This window comes from Micrasema longulum, unplaced genomic scaffold (assembly GCF_059751315.1).
Source record: "Micrasema longulum isolate JH-2025_06_02 unplaced genomic scaffold, ASM5975131v1 h1tg000331l, whole genome shotgun sequence".
NCBI lineage: Eukaryota > Metazoa > Arthropoda > Insecta > Trichoptera > Brachycentridae > Micrasema > Micrasema longulum.
Genome location: NW_028277535.1, coordinates 2,187,871 through 2,215,702, shown reverse-complemented (window position 1 = coordinate 2,215,702; position 27,832 = coordinate 2,187,871). Strand labels below are relative to the sequence as shown.

The 27,832-nt window shown below is 32.4% G+C and overlaps 1 protein-coding gene across 6 annotated transcripts in view; it reads right to left on the bottom strand.

Moving 5' to 3' along the window:
• Positions 1-1,729: 1,729 nt before the first annotated feature.
• tn (tripartite motif containing protein thin) overlaps positions 1,730-27,832 on the bottom strand; it is a 208,417-nt gene continuing 182,314 nt past the window's right edge. For 3 of the 6 annotated variants that reach the window (XM_088225122.1, XM_088225123.1, XM_088225124.1), the window contains 8 exons: positions 25,147-26,649; positions 24,622-24,841; positions 23,467-24,513; positions 23,210-23,274; positions 19,613-19,861; positions 17,802-17,942; positions 11,426-11,643; positions 1,730-3,069 (listed from right to left, as the gene is read on the bottom strand). In XM_088225122.1, the coding sequence (XP_088081248.1) occupies positions 2,856-3,069; positions 11,426-11,643; positions 17,802-17,942; positions 19,613-19,861; positions 23,210-23,274; positions 23,467-24,513; positions 24,622-24,841; positions 25,147-26,649 (3,657 nt within the window). In that variant the 3' untranslated portion in view covers positions 1,730-2,855. Of the gene's footprint in view, positions 3,070-11,425; positions 11,644-17,801; positions 17,943-19,612; positions 19,862-23,209; positions 23,275-23,466; positions 24,842-25,146; positions 26,650-27,832 lie in introns of all 6 variants that reach the window. The other 3 variants (XM_088225118.1, XM_088225119.1, XM_088225120.1) reach the window with 1 other exon arrangement.

Below are 27,832 nucleotides of genomic sequence, written 5' to 3'. Positions count from 1 at the left end.
TTAACTTCATCAAAATTATTTGAGGCTTCGTTATTTTTGTTTTTTTTTTTACATAATAGATTTTATAAATCAATTTTATTTGTTTAGTTTTAATACTGTTTATAGAATATCGTCACTGTCTCTTAATATCAACTATGTGAATACATTTTCCCCGTGTTTATTATTTTATTCTTAAAATATCCTTTGTCGGTTGTTATAATTGTTTTAAAACTCAATATTTTATTAGACTTTGAATCTTCGTACTTAGTCATACTTGGCGTAATCATGTCATCTTATTTTTTGGCAATGTTAATAAAACGCTAAGCCTAATAATGTCTTGCATATCAATTCAGTTGATTATTTATAAGATATAAATTGTGGTTAATATTGAAAGAGAACACAGTGACGAGAACCTTTATAATATAAACATGTAAAAATATACGTTTGACAATCAGTGAAATGTTTATCTTTTTTCAGATTGATAACTTTTTGATGTTTTGATTTTACATAAAAAATATTTATATATTTAAATGCCATCCGCCATTAATGATTCAATTTTTTTTGAGATGAAGTTTTTATACTTAGTATCATCAATAACTCTATATTGTTACTCTTCGGTTTGTGTTTTCAGAAATGTCAATTTATTTGTACCATATCCTAGTATTGTTTAGTTATCATTAGTCACTGTGTTGTCACTTTTATAACTCTTTTCAGAAACTAAGACTCAAATCTTGTTAACATTTTACTGTTAAGTATATATTTGAAGTTTTCAGTAAAATGAACATTACTTGAAATAAGTAGCTTTTGCGGAATTCGTAGGAAAATAAGTATTTTATTGTGAATAATATTATGTTCACGACAAATTATTTTCTTTGTAAATTCATTTCTATTTCAAAATGTACAAAATACATCTTGTTTTATTTGTATATTACGCATTATTATATAATTCAATAAAATTTCCATTTAATATTTTATATGCTTGTTTTAATTTTATTGTCACTACATGTACATTCCTCTAGCATCAGATGCGCGTCCCCTGTTTCTGGTGTTAACTGTCAGAAGTGGACGTCGAGGGCTGGAGAACCTGATGTCTCATAGATTGCCTGGTTTTAAGGGTTTGGGAGACGTCTGAAGTACGTGGCCTATCTAATCAAACCACCTTTACACATAATAAAACACCCTTCTTTTCGAATTGTTAATTCGATTTATGAAATTAAATTGGATCTTTTTTCAGAAGATGAAGCTGTTAAGAATGTGGAAGTTCAGGCCATCGGCTGGGTTTAGTGATCACTTACACACTGTTTTATCATTCACATTCGCCATTCTGTCTGTAGACAGAATTTAACTTCTTTTTTAGGGGGTTTTCGGATTTTCTATATTGTTTGGTTTGAATATTACATTCCCTTGCGTGTTAGTTTATTATGGATAATGAAAGTATAGAGAAAACGACATCTTTTGTTGGAAAAGGATACCTGTTTCACTGGCCAGAAATCCTTATATCGGATTGGTTTCCAAGCTTCGACAATGGTCTAGACTTTATGTTATCAAAAGCTACCTATTTGTTTCAAAAATATATAAAATTTATGTCTATCTCGTCCGGGAAAAAATCAAAATAAGTCTACAAAGGTCTACTTACCTGCCACATTGTTAATATCAATCATGTTGATCTTAAGACGGAATTGTAGTTAGAAGATTTGTTTTAGTATATTATGTTTTTTATCTCATTTAATTATAAACAGAAACAAATATCGGTTTTCCACTGTAACAGTTTATTGAATAACACGTTATTAAATCATTTAATATAAATACTTACAATTTCATATTAAAGTACAAAACATTTTATAGAAAGAGCATGTTGAAAAAGCTTTTTGATAACACAGTGAGAGTAAAGTATACATTTAATATTTATAAATTAATTTTCATGGAAGGAGGAAGAAATATATTGTTTTTTTTTAAATAAATAAAAAAATATTCTTTTTCTTTTCAATTCTTTTTAAAGATTACTCGACATTAAACTTAAATTTTTTTCGTTTAAACTGCATAAAAAAATAGTTGTTTGTGGAAGATTTTAAATCTTATTTGAAGCCCAAGCAAATCATATTAAATATTTTCGTCTACGTACATATAAAAAAATATATACTGAATTAGAAATTTTAACCTTATTAATTAACAATGACTAGACATGTATTTTTAATTCGTTTAACAACCCACAAAAAACTTAATAGAATTTATATAATGTTAAATATATATCATATACACGGGGAAAGGTTAATATTATACGTTTGTGAGAGAATTTTTGGACATGTGTTAATATACAATTATTTAAACACGGTAAATGAATGTGATTTGTAAAAACAACATTTTTTATTTAATCATAACTGATTGATTTTGCAAAATATTTGAGTCGCTGAAAAAACCTGTTGTGTTTTGTGAAATGAGCTGTATGTGCAATATTAGGAGTTATTTATTATTATTTGCAAAATGCAAATTTTAAACTTTTAACACATTGCTTAAAATGCAATTCATAAGTCAAATTACCCTTTAAAACATATAATTTCCATGTTTAACGATTTACTTTACATAGATTTATTTAAAACCAATATTTGAAATACAACCCGTAGTCACTCGTCAATACCCTTATTGATGTGTAAAATAAACAATATTCTCGAAATATTTAAGAAATTAAATAATGTTTAGTTATTTGTTTCTAGGTTCCGAATTTTTGTATTCGAAATCCATAAAATATATATTTTTGAAAGTTATTTTGAATAAATGAAAATAATAAAAAGTGTTAAATACTCACTTCGTTTCATGTTAGTAAAGGGCGGCATTTTGGGTTCATGGTTTTTTCATTACGCTCAATTGATTTGGTTACTTTAAAAGACTTGAACTCTATGGTTTTCTCTATCGCAGACGATGATGTTCCCATTAGACATAACTGCGATGCCTTCAAGCCCCTTGAACTCTGCATCACCAGAACCCCAAGAGCCAAAGGCCCTGAGGAAAGTTCCATCAGGGTGGAAGATCTGAATCCTGTTGTTACCGGAGTCTGCAACGCAAATGTAGCCTTGGTCATCGACAGCAACACCCCTGGAATTAAAATACGGGAATCATTTTCTGTGTCATCAGTCACCAAAAATCCCCAAACAGATTGGCCATAAAATATTTTTACCAGATTTGTTAGAACAAATCCCTTACTATGGTAGTGACATAATTTTAACAGACGAATACAAATTTAATTTAATTTTTCGGTGTCCAGGAGGATAAATTACACAGTTCTGTGTATAAAATAGAACCCGAACAGAAAGCTAGAGTCTCAGATAAAGAAATCGAGTAAAATAAATCCGCCTTGTTGTAAAGTTACTGGCCTTCCATTCTCGAGGTCCTGGGTTCGATTCCTGGGAGGGTGGACGTAACATATTGATTTTGAAAGTTGTTTAAACTACAATTTTTCATTGTTCCTGGACTGGCACCTGAAGCCTAATACTGATCTACTACTTTACCTTTGTGTAACAGATAATCGAAATTCGCTGAATTTAGTACAGTGCCCTTTGCACCAATGTGTGCAAGAAGGCGAATAACTATGAATAAGTAAAAATAATAAATATTTTTTGTCAAGTATTTTTTGTCAGTTGATAACTGAATGCTGGCGATTACAGATAAACTAACAAGTAATCCATACAAATTATTCATAAGAGTTGCTTTATAAATTGTCTGATTACTGTATATATGTATATTAATACAATATATATATATATAAACAGTATATTATTAAATATTAATGTGCGTTCTCATAATATCTTAATCCAAATATTTAATTTTGAATGCCATTTTCAACGAGTTGCAAACTCTGATAACTCACTATTAGAAAATGGAAATCAAGCTGGGGTGGTGTAGGGCTCGAACCACGGACCTTTGATCCGTGAGTCTGAGACACTAACCACAGAACCACAACCCGATTCACGATTTAAATTACGAAATTTAAAATTGATTTGACGATTGTTCGACTGCATACATTTTGTATTTATTTTTTAAATATATATTTCTTCATAAAACTTTATGGTTAATGATTTTTATTTAAATATCAATAAAATATCTTGTTTAAATTGTATTTTTCAGTTTATTAGCCAGTTTTAAAGATGCCTACTAGGACAAGCGCTTGTAGGTCAACAAAATAATAAAACCTAACCGAATAATTTGTTTTCATAGGTGTATATATATATGCATACGTTTTAAAATTTATTTTCAATTTTAAAAAACCCTTAGGGTTATTAATCTCATTTTTTATGTTGGTACTTATGTAGGTGCCATCATTTCGATGACAGATCTACCGTTTTAAGCTTTAAGTCTGTTAGTCAGCATTTCATTTATTTTTACACCAATTAAAGATACTCATCGATTAGAAGAAATTAAAATCTATTTTTGAATTATTTATCTGTGAAGTGATATTTTAAATATTCTCTCGATCTTAAATCGTTGCACAGATTTAAAATATCTGAAAATGCATTCCTACGCGATTTCCGCTGGTCTATTAAGCCCGTTCTCTGTATCTACAATTAAACAAGTCATCCAGGAGACAAAACAAGTATCATTTATTTGGAGAACGGCCAAGTACATAATATGTATAGGTGAGAATGCATGTAACAAAGCTTTTAGGCGTCGCCGCCGCGACTACCCGACCGGCGTCGAATTCAAGAATTCAGAGCTGTCGTAGATACCAAGAGCGGCCTCCATCTATATAAAGACACTAGGATCCAATTATAATGCGTTGTGGATTCGCAATATGATACTCCTTTTCAAAAATAGATACTAATACCTTCATAACATCCTCGAGTCCATACAGTTTTACCTTTTTGGGAAAAAAATGTTCTTTTTGAAGAAATTACTAAATTAGGTAGATTAAAATAACTCCAATTATTAATGTGACATGGGTTTATTGTGCAAACTAGATGAGTTTTTATTATATTGGCTGCTGTTAATTTTATTTTGAATCTTAAATTGGGCATACATAAACATATTCTAATGTGTGCTTTAATAATTACAATGTACATTTATTTAATTTAAAAGTTGTTTAGCTCGTCTCTTTACCTTCTGTTTATGATTTAAAAATTAGTATTTGATTTTAAAAAAATTCGTAAACGTTTTTTCCCATATCATATTTTTGACGGCCTTGCATAAAATGGAATCTTATGGCTTCGCCTGTTTTCTAAATGGGTTGTGTCCTTTTTTTCATCGTCGTGGACCCGTGATTTGTGTCGCGGACTCAAGAATCAGAGGTCCGACGTTCGAACCCCACTCTACGCGAACGTGATTCCTATTTTCATTTAGTGAGTAATAACTCGTTATAATAATAACACTTTGGAAATGCCCTCTCAAAATTAAAATATTTGGGTAAATCATAAAACGTGGGTTTTTTTTTTTAATAGTTGAATTAATAGAGAAACCTACCCTTATTAAAAATTATTTTTTGTCAAACACGAGACATAAAGGAAAACATGTTAATAATGTAATCCAGAGACATACCTCCGCTTCGCGGGAACAATAATACAATGGTATGTATGCTTGGTTAAGATATTCTACAAGAAATAAATTAAATTATATTTTCAAAAAACATATTCGCCATTGATATATTTTATTTTATCTCTTTGGGTAATTCAACAAAGATACATATTAGAAAACATACTATTTGAAAGCATTCGTCGATACAACTTTACATGCATATATATTTTCAATTATAGAATTACACAAAATAGATTTATTTATTAAGATGTAATACATATTTTTGAATATTTGATTTCTTTATACAGGATACAATGCAATAAAAAATAAGTTGTACCTGTGTACTTATTAAATAAGATTTATTCCTAAGAGATTATTCGCAAAAGCTGAGAGAGTATCATGAAAAATGTAAATTTTATTGTTTTGGCAGTATATATTATATTCCCGACACATGCGGCCCATAGGTGTGTGGTGTGTAGCATTATTTAAAAATAAAGGCAGTTTAAATATTCCCCGATATCTTAGTGTTCTCAATCCCGAATTTATTTGTATTTTATTTAAGAGTATCTACTTTAAAGTTTAATTTTTTATTTATAAATAAAATGAAAATATGATTAATAATTTTTGTTTAACTTCTTCCTAAAAAGGTTTTTCCTCTGTATGTGCAACCAATTACGGTCTTGATAACTCTATAGGAAAATGGAATCCAGCGTTGTTTACAAAAGTTTAGACATAATTAAAATACATTTTGAAAGTATGTTAATTGAAATATTTTTATAGTGAGGAAAACAAGAGTTTTCCATTAAGACGTATAAGAATACGTTATTATGCATTTCGAAAAAAAAAAGATTAATAATCTCCAATTATTGAAGTAATCTTTTATTCGTTGTAGTAACTTAATCTGTGAAGTGCAGCAATAATCCAGAAAGTTAAATAATAGTTGAATTAGCGAGTTCTCGAAACTTCGAAGCGAGGTTATTATAATCCCACTTTAGGAACTTTCTGTAAGGAACGTTTCAAATAAAAATAATAAAAAAATTCAAATTTTATTTTATACATAAGAGGGTTTTATTTTTTATAATTTTAAATAAATAAGATTCTATGAAATACTGTCAAGTAAAAGGGATTTATTGCATTGGCCACGCCTGTAATCCGTCACGATTCAGTTAAATTTTGAACTTTGTGGCAATTATATTTAAATAGAAAATCGTCACAAATCTTGACGTCAAATTAGTTTTCAAAGACAAACATGTTGTTGTAAATACATACTTTTAACTTTTTTTTTAAAGCTATGTAAGACAACATGTCTTCACAATATTCATATTGATATTGATTTTGAAAATACAATTAATTTTTCTAAATCCATTTTACATGTTTTATCGGTATTCATAGAATGTGATATTGATGGCTAATTCCAAAGGCAAAGTATTATTTTCTTTGAAATATTTTAAGTTTCTTCAAAACGTTTCTAGGGAAAGTATGAATTTCACCCCTTAGGGTTAAAATATCTTCATTAACATGTTTCAATCTTTTGGAAAACATTTTAGAAAACGAAATATGGAAGTCTAGACGTTTTCAGGGCTTATAACTTGTTTATGAACCTTATCAACGTCAATAAACGGTTAACTTCACAAAAATCAACAATTGGAAAAATTTAAGGAAAATGGATTTTTAAACATAGGCAAAATGTGAATGTTGCACAGTGCGTAAAGTTATCTCTTAAACCAGCTAATGACAGGTCATAGTCTATGTAATTGTAATCCTCTTATATTTTTTCTCTAACATTTTAGTAGTAATAGTAATATATTATTTTTCGTCGTTTATAAAAATTCCGTAAGGTTTTTGTAAGTAAAATTGCATTTCATTGGCATTGTTGAATTGGGATCCGCATCAAATAAATGCTATCCGGGTAAGGAATTGAATGCTGGTATATATGGAATGCTATTAATCAAAGTGAGTCAATCCTTTTAGCACTTCAATAAAAATACGTTATTGTGTTATTTATTTTCCGAAACACAAAGGAAACGAAATTGGTCACAAACAAAAACAACAAAATAATAATATAAAATAAATGTACAGTATTGGAACAATAAAAAGTAAAGGAAAACCACTTATTATGAATTGTCGTCATTATTACAGTGGAAGATACGAAAGTGAAATGGGCAAAAATGGATTGCAATAAAGAGTGGGAGTATCCTTAGTTATTATCTTTAAAAAGTCTGTGATAAAAAAATCTTTTGCACGCTGTGATGTAACGTCTGAAATGAATATTCTAGATTTCAGACATTTGAAAGAAAAACATAGTGTTAAATAATTCCTTTTCCATAATGCACAAAAAATATTGTATGATTTAGGCCTGTTATAGCAATATACATTACAAAATACAGACAGGCGTCGTGGCGCAGTTGGTTAGATGGCCGACTGTGAAACTGGCGTCGCGGGTTTGATTCCCGCCAGTTGCAAGAAAAAATCCATGAAAGATTTTCTTCTCAATTGGTCTGAATGTTGTGGTGAATTTTTTACTTACTCCTTCTATATCCCCTATTTTCCACCTGCTGACAAGCCTCTAAAATAGAGGCTTATCGGGTTATTCCTTAAAAAAAAAAAAACATACAATCGCCGGTCATTTGACTAGCGTTCACTCCCGCTCACTGTCTATGACCGACTGATTGAAAGAATTTCTTCTTTGGTTTTTCTAGTCTAGTCCAAGAAGTCTTAAAATCGAAAAAAATGTTTACGGGCGTTGCCTCGTATGTAGGTGTAATAATTAAGAATCTCACCCGTATCAATAAATATTTCAGCTATCAAACTTCCCAAAAATCATCAAATGGAAAAGTTGAAGAAGTACTGATTTTTAAATAAAGCAGAATAGTGAAAATAACGAATTGTGTAAAGCGGCTACTTAAACCAGCAACCAGCAGCTAAGACTTCCGTATTCTCTTCTTATAAAGGTTCTCCATTAATGTTTCAACATAGATTGCATAGAGAATTGCATATTACAATATGCAAATCTGAATAACTCCTTGGAGGGTCAAATACAGTCCTTGTCTACAAAAATTTAGACAAACTTTTTAGTTTATTGCTTACTAAAATGAAAATTAGAACATTCAATATAGTATGGCAAGGTTTTTTTGAAAAGAGTATTGTGATAGATTTCCGGTTACCGGGAAACCAGATCACCAATCAAGACAACTCACCAAGGAGAACTTGTGATGTCACTGGCGGAGTAAGTTCAAAAACACAAAACTTTAGAACAATTTTGCGTTGATTATACGTTACATAAAAATATATTTTTATAATAATTGGCATTGTTTAAAAATCTATTGACAAATAAAAAATATAAAAAAATCACTGATCTACCTCTTGAGCTGCCACACTATTGCATTTTAACGTTACAAAAAATACAAATATGGTTTATTGAATAACAATACACTTTTTTTTTAAGTCTCGTTTCTTTCTTGGCCTTCGTCAGCTATTGAATACAGCAAATTTAGCATCATTAAGCTTTTTGGCGACAAACGAATCCTTTGATAATATGCCAACAACTATATAACAAAGCATAATATGAAATAAAGTCAATAATTCAGCTTACTGAAATTATCCGCAAGAGGTCATGGGTTCGATTCTGTAGAGATGGGTGACATGATTTATTTTTTTTAAATTGTGTTTTGACACCAGAACAGTCCTGAAACTGGATCTTTTACATCCTGATAACAAGTCTTAAAAAGGATTAAAAATAACAACGAAAATTTTGGCCTGAAGCGTAAGACTTCTTACCTTCATGAAACAAAAATGATCAAGATACGCTGCCATTGGTGTATCAATGCAGAGCCCTATGTACCATTAGGTACGGGAAGGGAATGATGATTATTAAGTTATTGATGACATCTATGACATGACGTCTCATTCGCGAAAGCCTAACGAAAATGATAACTATTTGAATATTACCTTTCTTGTAACTTATAAAATCACTTTAAATAAATAATTGTTATATTAAGCGTTTTAGGCAAATATTGAACAATATAAAATATGCGTAAAAATTGCACCACAATTTTTTTTTTCAAAAGTTAAGTAATTGTTGCGTTTTCATAAAAAATGACGAAATTGATAGTTTTCTTTTACTTTTCCCGTGCAATCCATTTTGTCCATTTAACTTAAATTTTATTTTTATAGCATGAAAGCAACTAAGTATTAAATTTATAACATGAAAACGTGATATTTTAAGATTTCTTCTATTTTTAAGAAAAAAAATTTTTTTTACTTGAAAGTTGGCGGGCTTATTGCAAAATTGTTTTTTTTTTCTTATCATTATAAAGGCGTGACAAATATAATTTTTGTTTTAAAACTTATGCGAGGAAATTAATCGATACTAGTATTTAATGGAAAAAAAGGAAAAAGAAGAAAAGTCATTAAGAAGATGGTTCATCAGACGTGATTTAACCCTCTAATGCCCAATTTTTCTAATTCTAACTAAAAACATATTTTTATGTATTATTTATGTATGTTTGTAGTGCAAATACTGGGAAAAATAATTTAAAAAAAAAAATGTAAATTGTTTTAGTTTTAGTTTCAAATTTTTGTTCATGTGGACAATATGCTACATCGAGCATTAAAAGGTAAAAAAATACAAGAAAATAAAAAAAAACAAGAAATTATAATGGAAGTTGCGGAAACAATTATAACTTTAAATCTTTAAAAAAAAAAAACAAAAATCAGTCTTTGAATTTGAATTAAATCTTTTGACAGAATTTTACCCTGGTGGCGGTTTTTTAAAATAAATTATCATGGCTTGAATGTAAACAATATAATTAACTGATTTCCAAATGATACACGTGTTTGAAATCACTTTCATACACCGATTATTGGTATGTCGCAGATCGTGCTCATTGGGCATTGTAGGGTTAAATAGAGCTTCTGTAGAAAAATCTTTGATGTAGGATGGGAGATGATGCCGCATGGACAGTGCGGGCATTCAATGAGTAAGAAAATAAAGTGGGATTATGAATCGGAATTTAGAAGATGCTTTTACAATAGCCGATGAAAGTTCACAAGGAAAATCAATACATTTTCTTCTTCTCAGAAACCTTTTTATATCTTAATCAATATATCTTTTATACCCTGAACACAAGTCGCTTCAGGATTAAAAATAAGCACGAAAATTCGACTTATATGAACACAATATTGTTAAAACCACAATTTGTCCACACTGTTTCACCTTCATGAGATCCATCCTCACCCAATGCAGCATAGTGATCTGCATGAAATTATAGTCCAACGTTGTAGGTGTCAGCCCAGAGACAATTAAATATTACAGTGTTAAACCGCCTTTAAAGCAAAAATTTAAATTTGAATGTTTACAAAAAAAATATTTTTTATTAATATCACTACAGAGATGAGGTAGAATTTTTCAAATTCAGGATTGTGGATATTCGAGCGTTTACAGGGCTTATGACCTGTCATTGGCTGGGTTAAGTGGCCACTTTACGTACTACAACATTCACCATTCCGCTTATTAGCGAATATCGACACAGGTAACATTTTTTTGATTTTTGTATATATGTTATTAAATGAGAAACCATTCACAAGCGTGTTGAAGCGCCATCTATGTATTGATATTGAAGTTAAGTATTTTTAATTAGCATATTACTTTATTTTTTATGTATTTAAGACTCTTCCGAGTTAAATTAAGTACTAGTAATCGCCTGCAGATGACTCTGCAATTTATTTATACTTATATTTTGACCAGATCTTATTACACATTATTTTTGGTACGTGTATTTTGTACATACACAAATCTGGATTTCTCCCAAGGGGGAGTAGGTATATATTATAAATATATACCTACTCCCCTTTGGGAGAAATCCAGATTTGTGTATGTACAAAATACACGTACCAAAAATAATGTGAAATAAAATATTCTTAAATTAGTTTGTGTTGTATTTCTTACCTTGGGAATTTAAACTGTCCTTCTTCAGATCCCTCAGTACCGAAGGAAGAAAGAACGCGCCCATTGACGTCGAAGATCTGCACCCTGTGGTTATTACTGTCTGATACTATGACTCTGTTGGTGCTGCTAACCGCGATGTAGTGGGGGTGCTCCAGCTGGCCTGCTTTGTGGCCGAAGGAACCAAACTTGCCCACGAAGGTTCCGTCTGATTGGAATACCTGAAAACGAAACAAAAAAAAGCTTTAAGATACCACCAAGTCGAAATGCAAACACCACCATCGAAACATTATACTAAAAAAACTTCGAAAAAGAATATTCCCCTAATAAATAACCAAATATCTTTTCAATACAGCCCACTTTGTGATTTGAAAAATAAAATAATCGTGTGTCTTTCAATCTCCTAGCCCCTCCTTTTCCTCACCCCCATCCTAACACATTCTACAACATATCACTTAATATTATTGACCGAATTGGAATTCATAACACTGGAAGTGCATAACACTAGAAGTGCATGTTCGAACATGGTGGTGTTTGCATCCCTTTAATTCTCCGCGTAATTTATGTATTTTTTTATATATTTATGTATGGTTATGGCGAAAGTGTATATTAGTATTTGCATGTTGGTGTAGTGAGTGTTCTGACTAAGGTGGGTACGTCTCGAAACCGGTAGACATTAAAAGTCGATAAGTAAATATATACCAAAATTTACTAACATTAGTTTTAAGATATGCACTTAAGTCAATATTTCTTTTACATAGTTTATTAGAACGTATTTAAGATATATTAGTTTACAATCTACTTTCATTATCCATTTGGATAATTAGTAAGTACCAGTATAAAATTGCTATTAACAAATGGATAGTGGAGGTGGGTTGCGCACGGATCGATGAGTGGATCAAGCCAAATAGGTCAAATGTGTGTACTGTTTATGAAATTTGGTCTATTGGTCTGTATAAATTGGTTGTGTTTTTTTATGATAATTTTAGTTTATATTGTTTATTATGTTTATGAAAATTCGGTTAATTACGTTTTTTTATTATTAATATTACGTTGACTTTGTTAAATAACTAATTTAAGGCGTGTTTCACATTTTGTAAAATGTTTCCCTCGGCATTATTCTGTATAAAAAAAGAATACAAACAATAAAAAAGTATAATTAAATATGGTTGGTGACAATGGGATATCAGGTTAGAGCAGCAATATAAGATTTTTGGTTGGTGATGGTAAAATATCACGTCGGGAGCGTGTTAATATCAGGTCGGAGTCACCATTGAAAAGGGAACGCTTGTAGACGCAGGGACCTCCTACCTCAGTTGGTCATTTTATATTTCCCTGACTGTCAGCAATCCGTGCTAAAAAATCAGGAATTTGGAAGTTTTGATAATTTATTGGTTAAATTCAGAAATTTATAATTCACTTTCTGCACTGTTATTATGACGACAGTAGGCTAGATGGATGATGATGGGCATCACTTTCCGGGTGAGTCTCACTCTTCAATTGCTGTATTTCAGCGATTACTCAAAATACACGTAAAAACAAGGAGACAGTTTCACTATTCAGGCACCCATAAAACACAGGTAAAAATCAACTCATTTAGAAATAGTTTACGTTGGTCCAGTCAGAAATCAAACCCAGCACTTCAGGCACAGTCGGCTAACTCCACGTGACTTTCTTTTTCAATATATTCACGTGAGAGTAGCTGAAAAAACTCTTACAAAGTTCTGGTTTTATTTCACACACAGAACTGGATAAATGTAGAATAAAAATTTATTATTTATTTTTGAATCTGGAGGTTAGGCTCACATAAACATAATATATGTGTTTGTGCAAACAAACATACATATATTATACATTCTTACTTACATGTACAATACGCATGCATGCGCTATTATAGGAATATAAATACATGCTTTGGCCTTTTCTGGAACTAATTCGTTTCGTAAATTCATTGGTATTGTACGAGAGGAAACAAGAGCAAAATGCGATTTTGATTATATTAGAGTGAGATGGATATATGACGAACGAACAAACGAACGAAATTATAACAGAATAAGCCTGCCGCAGGTCACTTCAATCAATGATTTATTTCTAAGTGTTTTTTTCATAATTGTGTATTAATAGATAAAAAAAAAAATTATCTTCCTCAGAAATTCAAATTCATTTATGTATTTATTTACGGACATTGTCCATGTATACAATTTATAGGTTTTAAATATAACAATAAAAATATAGTTGAAAACATTTAAAAAAAGAAAAGAAGCATTGACAAACATAAGGGACATCAAGACAAGATCTGGACTATTTAATTAGTACTCGTTTAAATCGTTGTAAACTTAAACCAAAAAAGTACAGATCTTGTCTTGAGTTAACAAGACGACAAAAACGGGTCATTGGAGAATTAATGCCATAGTTTGTTTCAAAAGTACTTTATTGTTTCTCAAACTACGAGTCGGAATATTGAATTTTATTTATCCCAGTAATGATGGAACATCAATTATACCATTAAGTATGCCGAACATATATATGGAATCAATATTAGTTCTACATTTTTGTAGACTAGAAATATTTAACATTGACTCTATATCAGCATAATAATAATTACCTCTCTCTAGTCCAAGCATCTGCGCTACTTTTCGAAGCAAGCGATGTTGGACTGATTGAATGTGATTTATGCGATTGACATAGAACGGAGACCAGACCATTTGAAAAATATATTGTAAAAATATACAACAATCTTTATTTGCCCGTGTTTTTTTTGTATTTTTTTGCACCACACGCCAGGAAGCCCAATTACAGTAGTGAAATACAGCGCAGAACACCCAGGCTTAAAAATAACACATTTAATTTTAGAGTTTCCATCGAGAATCGAACCTGGACCCTTAAGTATGTGAGTGAAATATCTAAGCCGCTACACCACGGAACAAAATAAAAAATCGGAACGCTTAAAGTACGCAAACACCAATAAATTCAATTCAATGGTAAAAAGTCCTTAAAAATGATTGTGACGTTTTTAATACGGCGCTCGACAATGCCATCATTCTTTTAAGCAATTCATGCTTGTCGTATATTTATGGTTTTTAAGTCCAATACAATTTAAAATATTGGATTACGTTGGGGAAAGGCCCAAATACTATAAAATGAGATATGGTTTAACTTTTTATCAAACACCATCCATATATCCTCATGAATTGGGTATAAATTACCCATAAATTGCTGGAAACATAATAACTATTATTAATCATTTCGCCAATCGCTACGTCCTTCCAAAGCCGTAAAATAAATCTTGTAATAGTAACAGATTCGTTATTGACTTTCAGCAGATTATTAGCGTAAATTTTAACAAAGCAAAAAATATGCGTTGTAAGATAATAAATGTTCACGTATTTACTCTAATCCCGTAAAATGTTTTGTATTTAAGTATGTAGAGCGAGGCTATTGAGAAATTTTGAGTTTTTTCAAATCCATTTTACCCGGATTCAAAGTTTTGTGAAATATTTTTTTATGTCAACGTCAGCTTATCCGAGGAATTTGATATAAGACTGGATTGACGTCGGTAAATACTTTCTAAATTGACTTAAAAACGTCCCTTATAACATAAAGCCCAGCTCAAACTTTCAACTAACTTCCTTTTTAACTTCTGCGAAATTTGGAATTCATTTGGAAAAAAAACGCACGAAATTTTTGTAAGGATATCGTAGATTATACGAAGTTCTCTAACTTTGTGTCGAGCTACGTTGATGGATATACGCATGGTAACGAACGCGTTAAAACGTATTTTTGTCCGAAACATAAATGATTGAGAGTGTACTATTTCTGCCTTCTTAATTGAAGAATATTTACTTAAATCAAGTTTTGAAGTTAAAAAATGATTAAGTGAATGAGAACTATGATAATCTTCGATGAATTTGAATATTTTTGTGAATGTAAAGGTCAATTTTGTTATAAAGTAGATTGCCTGTGTTTTTTTAATAACAGTATACCTTTGTATTGATCAGGTGATATTCAGACGGTTGCAGATAGACAGCGAATGAGGATCGCGAAAAACAGCGAGGGGTGGAAGAGACAGGCAATGGCCTATGTCAGTGGAACGACATGGGTTTTTTTTACAATAAAATGTATTGAACTTGATACTAATTGTATTTTTTAAAAAAATATTTATTTCGATAATATCAAATTACTTAAATTCATTTAAAAAGGATTGTCAAATTATTCATTAATTTACATTACTTGAACACAAGTCTCAAATCGATGAGAGTAAAGTCCTCTGTTGAGTTGAGACTAATACAGCACAATACAGACAAACATACAAACTTATTATACACATGCATAGAACTAAGAATAGTCCAGAAGGAGCTTAGAATCATATTTGAATACATCGGACCGTGTTGAAAAAACCCCCCACTATGCCCCACTTTCTCGCGCGCATTCGTGATGTCGCCGCGTAATGTTGCACGATGGGAAAAAATATAATCATAACACAAATGTAAGGTAAAAAAAGCAATTTGTTAATTGCTCTTAAATTTTACTGTGCACGCGGAAATATTGACTGACACAACAGAGTAAATAAGTAAAGGGCCATTTAATAAAAGTAATTAAGTTAATTAACTTGGAACTTAAAATATAAAACAAATTTTATGTGACATAAAACTGATATTTTTATATCATTTTCAATAATATTTGATATTTTAAATAAAATGTCGGTCAAATATCTACCACAGAGTAGTTTAATCCGATGTCCAATTATTATAAGTTCTCTCATTAGATGAGCAAAGTAGGGTAAACAAAAATATAATCCTGACAACACTAACGAAATGTCCATTTTGGTTTCTTTGACAATCTGACAGATGGAAAAATAATTCAATTTTTAAGTAATGTATTTGCTACTTACACATTCATTTGCTAAATACACATGAAATGTGATCCCATCCTGTTTCTTAGGGGTCCTAGCAGTATTTCTACACTTCAAAAGGATACAACACGGCATAGTTGAATTCAAATTAGGAGTTGCGTACTGAGCGACGTCGACAAAGAAACTAATGGGTCAAAACGTAAAACTACTCATTTATGAGTAGTTTAGTCACCTTCTGTTTGATGCTCGTATGCGGTTTCTGGACTATTCTTAATTCTATGTACACATGTATTACCGCATATAAAAAAATAACAGAAATAAATATTTTCTTTTACAATACACAATCAAATACGAATTTAAGTCGTCTTTTTTTTTCGCCTAGAATTTTCCCCATCAATAACGAAGAGATATTTTAACTAAACCCTCTTTACTAAGATTTAATGGTTGTACACATTGACATACTATAACACATATACATACCCCGAGCCCTAAAAATGATGACGCCAAAGCCATGCCCAACGCGTAATTTGCCGTTCTTCGATCACCCCAGCCAGGCGTTACGCTTAGAATCGAAACCAAAATTCCCGCTTGTGTCATGAAAGCGTGTAAAAGCCTTTCGAACAATCACTGTCAAAAGGCAATCCTTTTGACAATGTTCGGATTTGTCCTTTGTGTATGAAAAAACTACTCAATTCAAATCTTACCCAATTGTAACTTTTAATTGATAAATATTTGTTACTGAGTGGTTAACAAACCTTAGCACATTAATAATATATTTTTAAACATCAAACTGCGCCTAGCGATGCAATTGCAAAGCTTTTCTTACCCTCAGGGCTGCACTGATACAAACGCGTTATTAAAATATTAAAAAAAGGAACTGAAATTATTTTTGTATTCCTAAAAATTCAGTAAAATGAAATAAATAGGTTAAAATTAAAAGGAATTCGAGATTTATTTTTTTAAGCCTAAGTCTTAACGGGCTTATGAAAACCCCACCAGATTGGCATTATTGGCTATATATTATATAATAACACTTAATATAAACAATCGTAAAGTCTATTTAAATTTACAAACGTATAATTAGGCGGACATGGCAAGTGTATCATCGCAAGTTACGAGTCACAACATCGCTTGCTTCTTCAATGCTTGCCTTTGCTTTTGGAACACATCGACAGTACCATTTAGTGAGATTTTGATCACTGTTCTGAGAATCCTTGGCAGAGGGGAAAATAATCCGATGTTGGTTTTATAATTTCCCACATTGAAGACAGCATTGGTACGCAAGTTAGGTGGTACGCAAGTGGGATCCACCAAATACTAATTTACTAATTACAAAAAAAAAGAATCCTCAACGCAATTAGATTATGAAAATACAATCAAACATAGCTTTAATTGGTTATATATTCTATGCTATTCTAGGAATTCTTTAAATTATTGTACTTAAAATTATTTTTTTATACATCCTGTGAATCAAACGAGGTATCTTAAGACCTTTCAAAGTGAATATTTATATGAAAGATGTTTTACCTGAACTCTGTGGTTTTCCTTATCACAGACGTAGATGAAGCCTAATGCATCTGTGGTGATGCCCCACGGACAGTTGAATTTTCCATCCCCAGTTCCTTGACTTCCAAATGCTCTGAGGAACCTGCCAGATGGGTCCATAACCTGAAAAAATATTGCATTTTATAATTTATTTATTCATATTTTTCGCTTACAAACTATAATAATAAAAATAATGTGGCCTTACTGGGGTTTCCCGTGCCGAGGACACTTAACAATATACTTTTTTGAAATTACATTTGAGAATAAACAAAGAAGACTAACATAATTAACAAATATTCAGACAGTTTTAATAACAACGTATTCATGTACATCTATATTATTTATACTACAAAACACACAATGAAAATAACAAAAACCTAACATAAGCTATACACTTGTGGAGCAGTTGGTTCAATATTGGTATGGGCGAATGAGACAATCCATTTTACTTCTACCTAGCTTCACTATCCAATTTTTATATAGACTTTTAAAACATTTTCTCGTTACTAATTGTTTTAATAGATAGTGGAAGTAGGTTATAGATTTTAATTGAATAATACTCAAAATCCCTTTGTCCGAAAGTGGTATTAGTTTGTATTTGTTTAAGTTGTCTATGTGTTGAGAATCTAGTGATTATATTATTTGTATGTGATGTATTTGGGGGGTTATGTCTTTCATTTGAGTAAGAGTAGTTTTTGAATCTATAAGTGAGTATTGTTTTTGCGTATAATTGTTTTAGTATAATTTAGCGTATAGTTCATTGAATATTTGTTTTTTATTTTGCCTACTTCACCGTGTAATTCTTCCAAGGGAAATGCAGGTTTTTTTTTTTGGCATGTTGTATAGCAAACAATTCAGACTAGTTTTTTGTCTAAATTTGTTGCAACAGAGAGGAAAAACATTTTTGAGTGGGGATATGAAAGTCTAGGCATTTACAGGGCGTCAGACCTGTCATTGGCTGGTTTAAGTGGCCACTTTACAAACAGTGTAACATTTACCACCATGGCTATGTTTAAACATCCACATTTTCTCAAATCTTTCATCTGTTGACTATTGTGAAGTAAAATAGCGAGCTCAAATTGAGATCTGAATAACTACCTAGGGAGGAAATCCAGTCAGTCCACAAACATTTGGACAAACTCAAAACATTGTTTTTTTAATTGCATCATTTTTATGACAATATATATTTTTTTTAATAATTTCTCATAAAATGTTTTTTTTTGTGATTTTTTTTTCGTTTTACTTCTGCCGTTTTTTTGTTTTGATAAATAATATGTTTTTTGATGAATATATATTTTTTAATGAATTTGATAAATATGTTTTTTAGAGAACTTCATAATATTGCCATGTGAAATGACCAAAATCATCCCTGTACAACAGACTAGTAGATTTTCATCGAATAATTATTAACAAACGATAAAAATGCTAAAAAAGAATGACATTATGTATTTACATCTAAAAATATGAAATGAATTGATAAACTTTTTTGATAAAAAAAAATTTTAAAATCATTTAAAAAGGTGAGTCAGTAATTCATTTGATAGTCATAAAAATTTAAGGGCATATGCACTTTGAAGATGTATAAAGAAACACATGTGTGAAAAAAAATTACCTCATTAAAAATTTATTATTAATTGTAATTGATCTACAGTAATAAAACGATCATGTCGTATTACGTTTATGATATCATTTTAATCAGATCTGCACTTCGAAATACCTTTGATTGGTTGGCTTCTAAAATCAGAATCAATTTAAGATTGTAAAAAAAGGCATAATTACGTTACTGTAAATACCTGAATACGGTGGTTGTATCTATCCGCGATGATGTACTGTCCTATCCTGTTGACGGCGACACCAGCGAGGCAGTCGAACTCTCCCTCGCCACTTCCGTAGGTCCCGAAGTCCCTGACGAAGATCCCATTGCTGTCGAACACCTGGACTCGGTGATTGGACGAGTCCGCTACTACCATGCTGTTGTCTGGACCCACGGCTATACCGCGGGGCCAGGTAAACGATCCGGGCTCGCTCCCCCGACTTCCCACCTGGAAAGGTATTTTGATGATTTAAGTAAAATAAGGTTTATTATACGCAAGAAATATTATGTTTAGTTTAAAACACTTTTAAAATTCATACGAGAGAGTGACTTTTAAAAATGGGAAAAAGCCTTTGGAATTAAAAGTTTGTGGGTGATTCAACTTTTTCTTGTCAGTGTGTTGTATCTTATCTTATTATATCAGTAGTTTATACCTTCTCGAATTTTTTCGTATATTTTTTTTCAATTTCAAAAACTTTCTCAGTTTTTTTGTTAGTTCGATCATTTTTAAAAGATTATCATGTTTTGAAATATTATTTGATCATTCATAAGACTTCTATATTAAATAATTTCTAGACTATCATCTAATACTAAATATGCTGTATTATATATATATTTTTTTTTTTTTTTTTCTTTCTTTACATATGCTTTTTGCTATACAACATACATTCATTTTTTTATTATGACTTTAAATATGTTTCTTACTATGTATTCTGTTTTTATGTTTTCACTGCATTTATTACTTTGTTTTAATAATTTATTTTTTTTGCTACGTTTTTTTAACTACATTTTTTACTATGTTTTTACTACATTTTTACTATGTTTTTACTACAATTTTACTATGTTTTTACTACAATTTTACTATGTTTTTACTACAATTTTACTATGTTTTTACTACATTTTTTACCATGTTTTTACTCCATTTTTTACCTTGTTTTTCACTTTGTCCTGTATCTTTATAACTGTTTCTATAAATTGATTACTGTTTTTTATATTTTTTTGACTGTTTTAGAACGGGGTAAATAGCTCTAGTTAGACAGTCAAAGCAACTTTACATAAATTATAATTTTGTGTATGTAATATAATGATAATAAATAAATAAATATGAGAACATCAAATAAATCAACGGTTCAACGTATACCGGAGTTATAACTCCGGTAATATAAATTATATGGTCGGTTACTTGTACATAAACATATGCCTTGTACACGGAGCTTAGGCGAACTTAAAGTTCTAAGAAGAATTTTCCTTTATGTGGATTAAGGCCAATACCTCGGAGTGGAGAGTATTTAAGCTTTCAAAGTCGAACGCTAGATGGCGCCCTCCTCCCTATTTGTGTAGGGGATTTATATTGTGCCAGTGCATGGCCACTCATCTTGGAAATTCACTCGCAAGGATATCAATTCGCAGAGGCCATGAAGTTGTATCAAAATTAATGGTTTTAAAAACTCTACAAATGATAAGTTGTACCTACCTATATTTATAATATTAATGGATTTGGCTACCCTTATGATCATTAAAAATGTAAATAAGCTAATATTTTTCTTTTGTTTACATGTACTCTTCAAATCAAACCATCCGCATCCAATGGTGCGTTTGACGATTGGTAAAGTTAATGTTGAGTAAATAGGTGCGAAGATTTTTACGATCACTGTTATCAATATGTTTATTTTTTGGGTGATACCGTGTTTGTTGGATTTGTTCTGACGTTTTGCTACCATTGCAGGAGCCATCTTCAGTTTAAACTGAGTGTTTTGTAGAAAAAAGTATAAGTTTAAGTACTAGTCATTTGTACCGTGTCGCAGTCCGCAATAGGCACATTTCTACTCGTTTTTGTAGTATGTCGTGCTAGGAACCATGTTGATTTTAATGTAGGACAAATAAAGAACCATTAATTATTCTTAGCCTTCGCTTTAGCATTAACCTTCAATTAAAAAAATAGAAAGAAAGATAAATTACAAGTATGTGATAAAATGTACATAGGATAAACACTGTAAACTTGGGCACCCTGACAATTCTGCAAAAGCGGAACACTTTGTAGACACCGAACATTTTTTCACCTTCGGACCAAAAATTTTACATAAACCTAGTAACTGCAGTGCACGAATAATAAAAGAGGCTATAAAAATATACAGACACCCAAATTACATAAACAAAGACGACGGGCATAAATTAAACTCAACATGATTACATACAAAAAAACGAATAGAAATGTGCCTACTGCCGACTGCGACACGGTACAAATTACAAGTAGTTTAGAACATAACTTGAATCGGGTTGTGGTCCCGTGGCTAGTGTTGCGGACTCACATATTGGAGGTCTGAGGTTCAAATCCCACTCTGGTTCAACTTGATTTCCATTTTCTAATGGTGAGTTATTTACAACTCGTTGAAAATGGCCACCAAAATTGAAATATTTGGGTAAATTATAAGAACGCTAATATTTTTTTTTATTTATAAAAAAAAAACATATTTTTTTCTGCAAAACACTCAGTTTACCCAAAAGATGGCTCTTGCAATGGTAGCTGAAACGTCAGAACAAATCCAACACACACGATATCACCCAAAAAAGAAACATATTGTTAATGTTGAGTATTTCGATAATTTATTACAGAAAGTGAATGTGATTAGTATTCCTCTCAGGTGCCAGTCAGTAAACAGTAAACTGTTGCAGTGTAAAACTATCTCATAAATAAATATCTCATGTCAACCTTCCCAAAAATAATTTAACCCGGACCCCGGACAAATTACTACACTACGAGATGGAATTTTCTCCACTAGATTTCCATATTTGGGAATTTTGCCTTGAATAACTTTGTGGTCATTCATTTAAATAAAATAATTTAAAAAAACTCAGACTTTTTACCTGTAATTTTTTTTTTTTTATACAGACTGATTTCAAAGCTATATAAACTTCTTTATCAAGGTATACATAAATAATGAATTCTATCCTATTTTTTCTAATAAATCTGGCATACACCAATTTAATCGTAATGATTGCAATTCAATCTACATTGGAAAAAAATTAAAATATTAGAGTAGAAGAACAAGGCGCCAAAATAATATTTTTTATGAATTTGCAAACCATTTGATAATAATCATAATTTCAATAAAGACACTGAATTAAAGTTCTTTATGTTGAAAATAAAATATTAAAATTAGCCAACTTGGAAATCTTAGAAGCGATTCATAAAAAGAAAAATATAATAAATAACCTATTAAACAATAATTTTTTAGTCCACTCCTGTCTAGTTTTAGAGATCGTAACCATTTCACATTACGCTTCCCATCGCCACAAGACAAAAAATCTTGATTCATTAGCTCCATACGCAGAGTAAACATTCAGAAAATAAAATAGGATAGAATTCGTAAGTCAAGTATACCTTGATAAAGAAGCTTGTTTAGCATTAAAACCGGTCCGTAGAAGAAAAAGTGGTTGTTGTTATTTATTTTGTAAAAAAAACTATCAACATTAGTTTTTTGAAATATTATCAATAAAAATGTTTTCTGTAATTTCGTAAAATTTTCTCTTGACTTTTTACTAATTTTGAAATAAAATAAACCGACGGTATTTTTACCTTAAACAGCTGACGGCGTTTCTGCAAATATTGGCTCCTAGGGGAGGAACCTGCTGCTGCGAAACCTATGAAATATTTGTTTTATTATCCTTTTAAATAGTACACCTAAAAACAATCGGTCTATACACAATAAATAAATAATTTTATCTATAAAAGACCGATTCTAGATATTCCTATCATATTCTTGTATTTATGCAAGAAGCAAACTAATAAAAATAACAAATAAAAATAATTGTAATATTAAATTATTTTTTTACCTGCTACCACCGCCGTAGCTGCTGTAGGGGAGATGGGGGAGCCTGCCGCGTTTTTTTGGTCGTCATCAGAACTGGCCATTTCAGAAGCGGACCTTAGCGGCAAACCCAAAGATAAGCGCCTTGCTGCTGCAGAGCTCGAAGGAGACAAAGCACCCGATGCACTTCCTGCGCTTTCCCTTTCTTTCCCTGCTCGGCCACCGTACTTGCTTTTTAAGTACCGTGCCCAGGAACTAGCTCCATCCTTCTCTCCACTCGCTCCAACGCTCGTCTTTTCAGGAGAACTTTCTCTGGATTTCAAAGCATGACTTGACCTACTCCTGGCCAAGTCACTCGCTCCTGAAGTTGATGTTCCGTACTTTGAAGCAAGATATGCAGAAGGTGAAGCTGTTGTGGGAGAAACCGGATCATCTAATTCATCATCATCGTTTCCCCCGAATCCGGTATGACTGCTGCGACTTCTCGCTAAGCGGTTGCGGCGTTCTTTTAAAGCAAGGTATCGTGATCTTCCAGTGGGATACTTACTTTCCTTATCTTCGGCGGATTCTGCTACTCTGGATGAACTATATTTTGAGTCATCTTCTTCAGCTGATGCTACAGTAGGTTTGTTTTTGTTTAAAAAACGACTTGTGTAACCACTACCGGTACTAGGTGTTCCGTATCTAGATGTTGGTAATTCTTCTTCAGGCGGAGCGGGTCTTGTTCTATATCTCGTCGTCGCGGGTTCTTCTGATTTAGAATACTGAGAGCGGCTAACTAAAGGAGATCCATCTTTATTTGCTTTATTTTCTTGAGCAGTCTCACGAGCATTAGAACTTCTCGCGAGAAGTGGTCCTGTATCACTTTTAGCCATTGCTTGTGTTTCTGCTTGCTTAGTCGTTTCACCGTCATCACTTTCTTCGGAAGAGTCTGTTTCTTCTTCAGAGCTTGTCTCAGTTTCCTCAGCTTTCACAGGCTCAGGTGGTGGTGGTGTGGGTCTGTTAGGTGGCAAAAAACGACTCTGGAAACGCTGCGCTCCGCTGCTAGGTGGTGTTTCCTTCTTCTCTGGTTCTGTGGAAGATAAACAGTTTCGTGTGGATTTTCCATCGTTGGGTGTATTATCAATACTAGCTCGTTTTAAATAAATCTGTTTCATTTCATTTGTGGTGAAAGCCGCACCTGTATTTTTGATGGCTGCTGCTGGCACACTCTCGGATGAAGTGCTCGATTCGGAGCTCTCGGATCTGGTGGCAAGCTTGTGGACTGGTGGAGAGTCCCTTCTCGGGACACTGGTGGAGTGAGCAGTGGCAGCTGCAGCTGACGACGTCACTGTTGGCTTGCGCTGTTGTCCTCGCTGTGGAATACTGCCTGACTCATCAGATTCTCCTTCACTCGAAGCCTGAGAACATCATCAAACATACTGAATCTCGTTACATGAGCGAGAATTTTAACATTCGTTCTTTTTCATTTCGACATTTCTCCCTTTGTCTCATTAGAGTTTGCAGTCGATAAGTTTAACATTAATAAAATTATGTCCTGTAAAATGTTGTTATTGTGTGTTGTGTTGAAGTAACCGATAGTATTGTAAGTTCTAAATCTCTAAATATCTTACAAGTTAGTCATTGAGCAAAATTAATCTGTCTATATATTCTTACAATAAATATAAATAGCTGGTAACATGAGTCAGTCCTCGTCCGCACTCACCTCTTGCGCTCGCCTGCGCTCCTCCTCATCTGGTGCTCGCTTGAGAGCTGCTACCCGTTCCGCGGGAGGACGTTCGGTCTCGGGGGCTCGCTCAGAAGGACCTGCGCCCTTATTCAATCTTTTTATTTTCGCAATTTCATCATCCTCGCTGACTTGTCGAGCAGCAGGAGTAGGCGGTTTTTTCTGCACTGGTTTTGGTAGAGGTGCTGGTTGAGGGGGTGGAACTTCTTTTACTTTCTTTTTTAGTGGATCACTTTCTTGTAAGCGTTTCATCACTCTAGGAGAATCAGTTAACCGGAATATTCCACTTAACGGGCCACGTGCTACATCTTCAGTATCAAAGACGCGTTCTTTTTCTTTTGTAGCCTGTTCGTTAAACCTAACATTACGACCACTTTGTTCTGTATCTGAATCGTCGCCTTGTTGACTTTTCACAAACCTTGACCTAAAGCGGCGAGGACGGCTACTTTCGTTATCGTAACCATAATCTTCTGTTCCGTATTCACCTCCACTTCTTCCGTAGCCACTATATCTATCAACAGGGGCGGGGGCTGGACGACGGTCACCAAATTTTCTACCTCCAAGAACATCATCACCCGCTTCTCCGTAACCCCTATCTCCGTGCCGAGATTCTTCTTGCTGCCTAAATTGAGTTGCCAACCTATGGTCGCTCTTAGATCGCATCAAACCTGGACCTCCTGATTGCTGTAATGCGGCACCACTCCCGGCTGTTCCTCCTGTGGTGAATCCAGTATTGGTAGTGTTAATGTTTAGTTCGCCGTATCCAGCAACATGAAGCACGAGCTGGTTGGGGTCGTGAGCCATTACAAACCTCACTCTTCTACTATAATCACTCGCTTCGTAATCGAAATTTCGAATAAATTCAACAGTCTTCAAAAAAATTTCTTTGGCATCCATAAGCTCGTTATCATCCCATTCTACGTCTTCATTGATATGTTTATCTGCGAGATCGCAGTTGCTAGAAATATTACCAATTTCTAATTCTAAATTATCTTTAAGTGTTGCTAAATTTCTTATTTCTGTTCCATGATATCTATCTATTTCATTTCTCAAAAACTCAGTACGATCTTTAAGAGCTTTCCCGAGTCTTCTGTTGATTTCATCCACTTCTTCAGATACAGACGAGCAGTTTGTTTGAAGGTTCAACATATTTTTTTCAACTACTGCCAGGATATCCTGCAAACGGTGAATACCTCTGCGAACTTGGTTGTTGATTCTGGCAATTTCTCTGCGCAAAATATCCATATGAGCTCCTTTGCAATCCGAGCATACCTTTTTATCACAGTGCCCACATATAGAGCAGTAAGACTTTTCAGAGCAAACATTGCACCGTTCCATGATCTGGCCTGCCGTAGGATCTGGTAACTCTCCCGAGATCTCGATATGCAGCTCCAAAAAGCGCTGAAGAGTAACATTGGTAGGGAAACCTTGCACTCCTTGATAAGGAATGCGATGTTCTGCTCGGCATTCCGGACATTTTACCTGAAAATAAATATGCAACTATTATATTTGCTCGTATAAATACATTTCTAGTTTAATGCGAACATGTTCACGCGATGATTTTTTTTCTGAATAAATTTTGTTAAAGTAACTTTCTAAATTCATCCTTGATTCCAGTTATAAATCATGACCACTTGTTCAATCTTTTACCCTTCTCTTTCCCATCTCTGAAATTCCTTATTCCAACCTCAATCTTTTCCCCTCCCTTTCTTGGCCACACAATGATCCCTGTTACCCGTAAACACCTGCCACAGACACTTGACCAAACACCCAGAAATTGGGGTAACCATGAGCTTGTTAAATCTATTTCCAGAAACTCTCCGAAGAAGACCTTAATCTTTCAAGGGCAGAGAATAATTCGATTACATTAAGAAAAAAAGTTGTTAATATTTTTGAAAATGTAAGTAATACGTTGATTTTACCGAAATTTCCTTAATACAATACACTACTACTGACGTTAAAGATTTTTTAACGATTTTGCATTCTCATTTTATAATTTTTTTTAATGTGTACTTTAAAAACTTTTTGTAAGTGTTTATTTTCTTAAAATGTATCTCTTTTTCATTGAACAGTCCCCGAAACCGATATTATAAATTAATTGAACTATAAGATTATCCGATTGTTTAAAAAGGATTAAGACCTTGGTGTCACATTTAAATGGGATTATGAAAAAAAACATCCCTTTCTCGAAACTTTGTAAAAGCTGAATAATATTCACCCTTCGTAGGCTGTATTGATTTCAGCATTTCAACCCTTCACCGACGAAAGAAGGGCATTTTTCACTCTGCGACATGACCAGCGCGCTCTCAGTAAATCACCAACGAAACTTTTTATATGCTGGTGTCAAATATGAATTAAAAAAGCCCCTAGTCCAGCAGCACAAAAATTTATTGCAATACAGTTTTGTACCATGGATAAAAATGTATCGTAAATTATGGTTAAGTGGCTATCGCATTCGACTGAAGCACAAAATCATTTCTTGTACAAAATGTTAGTATTTAAAACGATATCTTTATTTTTTATATATGAACATAATAAAGATTACACAAGGTAAAAAGGTAAGTATTAAATTGTGTGGCGAAGATTTTTGAAAACGTACGCAAAATGTAGTAAAAATAGTTTGAATAAAAATTAACTCTTTTCAACGCCATAAGTTCATGTTTAC